Source organism: Streptopelia decaocto, assembly GCF_964273445.1.
Source record: "Streptopelia decaocto genome assembly, chromosome: 18".
NCBI lineage: Eukaryota > Metazoa > Chordata > Aves > Columbiformes > Columbidae > Streptopelia > Streptopelia decaocto.
The window spans coordinates 8,386,425-8,394,537 of record NC_138673.1 but is presented as its reverse complement, the minus strand read 5'-3'; the positions used below and the strand labels follow the sequence as shown (position 1 = coordinate 8,394,537).

Below are 8,113 nucleotides of genomic sequence, written 5' to 3'. Positions count from 1 at the left end.
GTCCCCCGACTGTGGGGGCTGAATGTCTCTGAATTTCTCTCCATTTCTGGAGGCGCTTGCAGGACGCAGCTGTTCGGGTAACAGCAGCTCTGCCTCGTCCTCAGGGTCCACAGGGCCGGTTACAACCTGGGTTTTCACGCTTGCTGCAAAATCAGTAGATTTAACACCCTTCCTTATTGCCTTAAATACAAATAAAATATGTAATTGTGTCTTCAAACTGTTTTATGTCTTGCTATCCATTATAATGGCCTATGTGTCATTTGCTGTGAGAGAAGAGCCATTGTAGCAGCAGGAGGTGAAGCGTTTTCTGTCGGTGTCAGCCGGTAAAACAGATGCATGCGAACTCGTCAATGTTTATTAATGTTTATTAGCGGAGTCTGCACTTAAACATACCTGCTGGATTTTTACTGTGAGTGTAAACCTTGAGTTTGTGCGTGACCTTGAGCTTCACAGCGAGATCTGGAATGTGAGTAGGACTGGGTCTATCTGGGGTGGTGAATATGCAGCCCTGTCCCACAGGCAGCTTTGGGGCTGGTGGCACAGCTGAATGCATTCAGCCTGGTCTGGGGCCAAAGGACAACTTGGGATGTTTTGCATCAAGGAAATATTACTCTATTTTTTTATTTTTTAATATGAACAACTGGATCTGGCCGCGGTTAAACGGGGTGAGATGGTGTCACCTTATTCCGCAGCCCGTCTGTGGGGGAAGCGGGGGCAGCCGGCGCGGTTCTGCCTGTCCCCCGGGGGCGGTGACCGCAGCACAGCATCTTCAGCAGGCAGCTCTGGAACTGGAAAGGGAAGGACAGGGCACGTGTTGTGGAAGGAACCTGGTGTCTGCCTCGAGACCTGGAGACAGAGGCTGTGGGTGGGTGCTCGGTGTATTTTGGGTGAGATCTGTATTAATTCCCAGCCCAACTCTTCCCAGATCCTGGCAGTTTATTGACAATAAACATTGCATTTTGTGTGTTCAATGGAGAGTTTGTGATCTAAAATTAAGTTGCCTGACCCCATAAAATCCTGGAAGCAGAAAATGAGCTCTTGTTTGGGCTTGGAGGCTGCTCCCTCCCTTTCCATTTTATTCCCCAAAACCCTGCTGCTTATACAGCAACTCCCAGATCGAACCTGCATCTAAACTTCCAGATTGGATAGATGGTTCCTCCATGATGTATGAGGCCATTAAGTTGTTCTCCAAAGCCCCCGTGAAGCTGTGGTTTCATTACCTACTGGCTTTCCCTCTCACCTGTTTGTTCATGAAGACGTAGATGATGGGATTGTAAACTGTGGCGGTCTTGGAGAAGTAGGAGGGCAGGGATGCGAGAGCCGGCTGGATGGCGATGTCTTTGTTGGTGGCCACCACCAGCGCAAAGGTGGCGTAGGGCAGCCAGCAGATGAGGAAAGCCATGACCATCACGACCACCATCCGCGTCACCTGCCGCTCCGCCTGCTGCGTCGTGTCCGACTCCTGCTGCCGCGCTGCAGCCTGCGGGGAGTTTGGAAGAGGGAGAGATCCCTTCTTAACGACTTCCAACAGCATTTCCATCCCTCAGGTGCCCCAACAGCAGCACCAGGAGATGTCAGCACCATCAACTGTCAGAAAAGCGGCCATGAGGCTCTTCATCCCGATGGAGATGTGCCTTGCCAGCGTTTTGAGAGCAGAAAACCATGAACTCACCCATACTTGTACTTACCGCTCGCAGGGTCATCAGCAGGTTGGCGTAGGAGAAGAGGATCAGGCTGAGGGGCATCATGAAGCAGGTGACGAACAAGGCCAGGATGTAGCTGTTGTTGTTGCTGCCACCCGTGTACCAGTTGGGCCCACAAGAGGTTCTCAGACCTGGAACAAGTAAGCTGTGAAACAAACCTAAAGCTATGAGCAGCTCGTGGTTCCGATGTCCACCAGACGTGTCAGATCGGCTGCAGCGTGTCCTGCAGTGGGAAACTTCAGAGGAACAGCCTCCAAGAGAGGATTATTGACTGAGCACGCAGGTGTTAACATTTTAAATACCAGACTAGCTGCTCTCCAACCACCCTGCCCTTGCAAATGACACACGAGAAGCAGCTGTGGAGTTGAAGCACATCTCCCCACCTTCAGGCACGTAGCTGCTCCAGCCCAGGAGCGGTGGGGTTGTCCAGAGCAGGGACCAGCCCCACGTGAAGGCGCAGCCGGTGACGGCGTGACGGTGCTGGAACCGAAAGTCTCCCAGGGGTCTGCAGACCACGACGTAGCGCTCCAAGGCCAGGATGGCCAGCGACCACAGCCCCACGATGCCTGGGGAGAGAAGGAGGTTGGTGTCTGAGGGACAGCCTGGGCCCTGCAGACAGTGAGTAAGAGCTGCTGAAGTAAATGTAACGAGAGTCAGGTGTTCTTCTTAAAGCAGGAAGAGCTGGGAGGATATTTGGCCCTCGAAAATGAAGCTGGCAATGGTGTGTCTGGGACGCATTGTGGTTCTGACCATGGTTTCTGCCCTGGAGTGCGTTCAGTGAAAGGTTTCGTGCAGCAATTCATGTTTCTGGTCCACACGGGAACGTCTGTGTGCTGACACAGCACCCGCAAAGCACATCCCAAGCAAGGACAATGATGTGTCCAGTGATATTTCTCCCTATGGAGACCAAGATGGAGTGTGTGGTGACCTGGTGTCAGCCAAGTCCCTGCTCAAGCCCTCCTTGTGCTAAAGAACAGTTGCAGGACACGAGTTCTACGTCACAAGACAGCATTGCATTTAGGAGAAGCCGCGAGTTGATGAAACGTTCCCCAAAGCCTCTTTGCTAAACACAACGGCACCAACCAAAGACCAAGACAGGTGTCCCGGGTCGTGTCCTTACCTGTCAGGGACACCATGAAGCCCTCCAGCTCGCACAGCCGCTTGCCGAACACGAAGAAGCCGCTGATGTTGTTGGAGAAGCTGACGGAGCTGCCGCAGAGCGTCACCAGCAGGTCGGCCACGGCCAGGTTCACCAGGATGTAGTTCAAGGGCGACCGCAGCTTCTTGTACCTGATGGAAACCACGATGACCAAGCCGTTCACAACCGAGGCGGAGATCACCACGATGCCCATCAGCACGGCCACCGACAGGTACATCCCCCGCGGGGCCTGGTGGGGCCACTGGGGGCCATCGAAAGGCCCCGGGGTGCTGGTATGTGGGGGCTCCTGGGCGCTGTTGGTGGGGTCCATGGCGAGCTGGAGAACCAGAGCCCCTGCAGGGGACCCTCCCCAAAGAAAAACCTCTTTATAAAGCTGGAGGGGCTGACGTGACCCAGAGGAGCTTTGCATTAAACTACCTTAAGCTTTTTGTTTAATCTGAAAGGTTTGTCCTCCTGCCCACCTGCTTTTTATAATCAGCTCTTTATTCCGGAGGGGATAAAGAGTGACTTTAAGAAAATATATCTGAACGGTGCATCATTTAATTAAGTAAATAGGGGTTTTTTTGGCCCCTGCCTCCCCCCGTAAGTGTGGCTGGTCCCATCTCGTTCAGCTGCGCTGGTTCTAAATGTGCTCAATAATTGTCTATTAAATATAGCAATGGTATTAATACATTGATTAATATATTATAGATAGCAAACGTAACATAATATATAGAAAATACATTTTATTTAATTTATAATATAGAATAATTGATGTGTGTATATACATGTGTATTGTTAGGGAATAGATTCTATGTGGAGAGAGCACGCAAGAGAGCATGTTACCTGTATCTGTAACTAATTCACACTTATCTGTAATACAATATATGCTACACAGATGCCATGTAATATCTACTTATGTAATCTAGTATATAAAAATATTTTATATACCTATGTATGCATATTAAATTACATAAAGACATTCTTGTACTATATGTACCATATGCAAATATTATATGTTACAGTATAAAAGAGTTACTATACACACCCATGTGTGTGCAATTAATTGTAGCTGCCTGTATCTCTACCTTGCTCTATAATGTATACACTCACATATATTTATATATCATATTTGATATATACATATTTTAAGTTGTATATAGTCTGCACTTATTTAATGCAAACATTTATATACATGTGATTGTATTTTTATATATAATATCATCACATATACAGTGTGTATATTTATAAATACATACACAGGCATATTTATCTTTGTATCTGTCTACACAAAGATGTGTATTTTTATATACACACATAAATATATAGCATATGAGGGCATGTATCTAGAAATATATGCCTACATATATTTATTATATAAAAGTGATACTTAAAATTTTTATTATACATATATGAACAGATACACTAATTATATTTTATTTATTGTAATACTGTAAGTTATAAAAGTGAATGTGTAGCATTACATATACGTGTGTGTAGAGAGTTACATCTACAGCACATGTGTATATATACAGCATATATTATAGTATATATTTAACATGTATTTCTAGATTATATAATATAGCCTGCGTAAATATTTTATACACACATATATATAAGAATTATATAAAATACTTAGATATATATAACACTGTCCTGGTTTCGGCTGGGATAGAATTAATTGTCTCCTTGTAGCTGGTGAGGGGCTTTGGGGGTGGTGAGTGAATGGCTGGGTGTGGATTTAACCGCCTGCTCAACTACAACAAATATATAGATCATAGAAAACATAATGCAAGAATTGCATTTATATACTTCTAAATGCATATCTATTCATGATGCTCGTCTGGCTCCCACACCTCGTCAGTGGGTCCAAGTGGCACAGAGATGCCCTGCCTTTAGTGTTTGAAAATATACAGACTCCGGCATATAATTAATTAACTCGGTCACATATACATGCGCACATATGCATATGTATGTGTGAGTATCCATCTACCTATAGTGTGTGTATACAGATATATATTTATGTCACTGTAGGGAGATATAGATATATAAAGGTGTGTGTGTATATCTATATCTATATCTATATCTATATCTATATCTATATCTATATCTATATCTATATCTGTATCTGTATCTGTATCTGTATCTGTATCTGTATCTATATAGGTGTGCGTATATATATACAGACACACCTATATATATCTATAGATATATATAGGTGTGTCTGTATATATATATACACACACACACACACACACACCCCCCATATCTATCTATCTATACACACCTATATATATATATTTACACACACTTATATATATCTATAGATATATAGATATATAGATATATATATATAGGTGTGTGTGTATATATATATGTGTGTGTGTGTATATGTATACATACATACGTATGTGTGTGTATATATGTATACATACATCTGTGTATGTGTGTGTATATATTCACACACACACACCTGTATATATGTATATAAAAATATTTTTAAAATATACATGTACAGGTGTGTATATATATATATACACACACACACACCTGTACATATATATATATATGTATATACACCTGTACACACACCTACCCCTATACCTGTACACACAGACACACACACACACACACCCGTGTATATATATATATATAGATATAGATATATATATATGTATACACAGGTACGGGGGGTGTGGGGGGGGGGGGGGTGTGGGTGTGGGTGGGTGGGGGTGTGTGTGGGTGTGGGTGGGTGGGTGGGGGTGTGGGTGTGGGTGGGTGGGTGGGTGTGGGTGGGTGGGTGTGTGGGGGTGTGGGTGGGTGGGTGGGTGTGGGTGGGTGGGTGTGTGGGGGTGTGGGTGGGTGGGTGTGGGTGGGTGGGTGTGTGTGGGTGGGTGTGTGGGGGTGTGGGTGGGTGGGTGTGGGTGGGTGGGTGTGTGTGTGGGTGTGTGTGGGTGTGGGTGGGTGGGTGGGGGTGTGGGTGTGTGTGTGTTTGCAGATATTTGGGCCGAGGGCAGGGAAGTGAATTAACACCATCGGGGCTTCCTGGGGAGGGGGAATCACCTTCAGCGCCAGTGAGCAGCCTGGCTGCTCCCACTGAGCGTGAACCTCTGAAAATGCACATTCGATCAATCCAAAATGATTGAAACAATATAGATGAACCAGCAGAGCTGGAGCAGCCGCGGGGGCACCTCGGCTCACGGCCCAGCACAGGGAGGTCTGCACCTTCACCATGGGGAGGATGCTCAGAGTGTCCGAGATGTCAAAAATCCAGGTCGAGGTGGCGCTGACCCACCCACAGGAGCCTTGAGTAAGGCAACATTAATAGAAACTTCAGGAAAAAAGAGATTTATTTTATTTTATTATTTTATTTTTAATCCTCCCTTGGATAGTCTCCCTCCCAGCCCCCACCGAGGCAGAGCGGGTCCCCAGATAAACTGGGAGACGTGGAGCCCCTGCAGTTATGGGTTGTTTTGGTTTTGGTGTTTCTGTTTTATTTTGCAGCAAGAGATTTTAAGTGGAGAACAGAGGTGAGCAGCACCCAGTGCTCTGGTTAAACCCACCTCCCAACCCATCGCCCGGCCCCAGCTCTTCATCGCGTGTCTCGGGGTCACTCGATGCTCTGGTTGAGACACAAGGAGATCAAAAAGACGCACTTTTTTTTCCCCTTTTTATTTGGGGTTCTCATTATAAATATTAACAAATCTGACAAAAAGTACACAGATATAGATAATACTTAAATACAAAAAAGTCTTTTAGGATGCAGGTACGGGCAGTTTCTGCAGCCTTCACATGGTAGCAAAACATCGGTATCAAACATTTCACGAGGCCACCACTCTGCATGCAGCTGGGACGGATGGACAGACGGACCATCTGCTTAGAAAAGACTGGGATACAAAGTGAAGGAACCCCCCACACAAACAATGTCCTATTCCTCAGGCATAAACCAGGTTTATGGCAAAATGTGCTGAAACAAGTGATGGATTGAAAGTAACTTTGCAAGAAAAGGGAGGCACAGGAGACCCAGCGCCCCCATAGCTCTCCTGGAAGCTCAGACCTAAACCAGGTTTTAAGGTGCTGGACCAGTGATAAAGAGAGAGAAAATTATCAGGAACATCCTACATGACACGCTGCCGGCATTCAAATAAAATCCATGCATATCTGTAGAATGCATTACAAATATCAAGTTATTAAAAAAGACCCTATGAACGTTGTTTTATTATTTCCCCCTTCCCCATATCAAACAAGGTGTAACACGATCGTCACTTCAAAAAGTAAACGTAGGTTTCCAGAGACCCAATTGCTTTCCAAAAAGAAAACCAAAACCAAACCAGAAGTCGGCAACACACACACGCGCGCGCACACACACACACACACACACACAGAGTTACAGGGCTCAGAAGCTGGAGGTAATTCAGACCGAACAGCAGCTCTTCCTAAGAAAACATGGTTTAAAGGCTTCAAACATTTCTGGCAAGATGTAGCAGTTAACAGATATTTTAGCTCATCCCACTGGGCAGCGGCTCTTGCCGACTACGTCGTGTTTGCACAGAACCGGCGCCGGGTGGGATGAGGATGCAGAAACCAACCGTGATGGGTCATGGAGGATGAGAACACAAATTCTTATAATTATAATTATATTATATTATTATACTATTACCGTGTTGCACACAAAAAATTGTTTTGGATGCTGTTTGAGACAGAAAATGGATCAACCCGACGGCCACGCTGCAGCTGAGCATCCGCAAGTGCGATGCTGGTTTGGCCCCAATGCAGGATTTTAGGTAATGGCATGAATTGGAAAAGGATGAATAAAGGAAAAGTGCTACCAAAATTTAGCCTTAAAGTCAGCTTTGCTGGAAAAATACCTGTGCCGAAGCCTGGGTTTAGTGGGAGAGCAGTTGACACAAGGGCAGCGTGAGGCTTCGCTGCTTGGTCAGTGACTTTGCTCAGCTTTTCGTTTTGTCCCAAAGTTCTGCACACGGGGACGGTGAGAGGGAAGCCGTGGTCTGCAGGGCCCTGCCAGCTTGCTGGCTAAATCACGCGGGCTATCGGAGAGGACGAGCACAACATCCCTGGAAGAAAAGCAAACAGTCTTCCGAGGTGATCGGGGGACACAATCATTCCGACGGAGGAGCTTTAAATGCATAAAAGACTGTTTAGGCCCAAAACCACAGAGACTGACAAACCACCAGAAATATGACACAATCGCCTTGAGAAAATAGTTCCGGGTTTTAGTGACGCCTTTTGCTCATATTAGATACGCAAACGG

The 8,113-nt window shown here is 45.9% G+C and overlaps 1 protein-coding gene across 1 annotated transcript; it reads right to left on the bottom strand.

Moving 5' to 3' along the window:
- Positions 1-656: 656 nt before the first annotated feature.
- Positions 657-3,172, bottom strand: LOC309447778 (pinopsin; the record flags this gene model as incomplete). Its single annotated transcript, XM_082068718.1, has 5 exons — positions 657-788; positions 1,241-1,480; positions 1,689-1,834; positions 2,087-2,269; positions 2,824-3,172. The coding sequence occupies 5 exons, from the start codon at positions 3,170-3,172 to the stop codon at positions 657-659; spliced, it is 1,050 nt and encodes a 349-aa protein (XP_081924844.1).
- Positions 3,173-8,113: the final 4,941 nt, after the last annotated feature.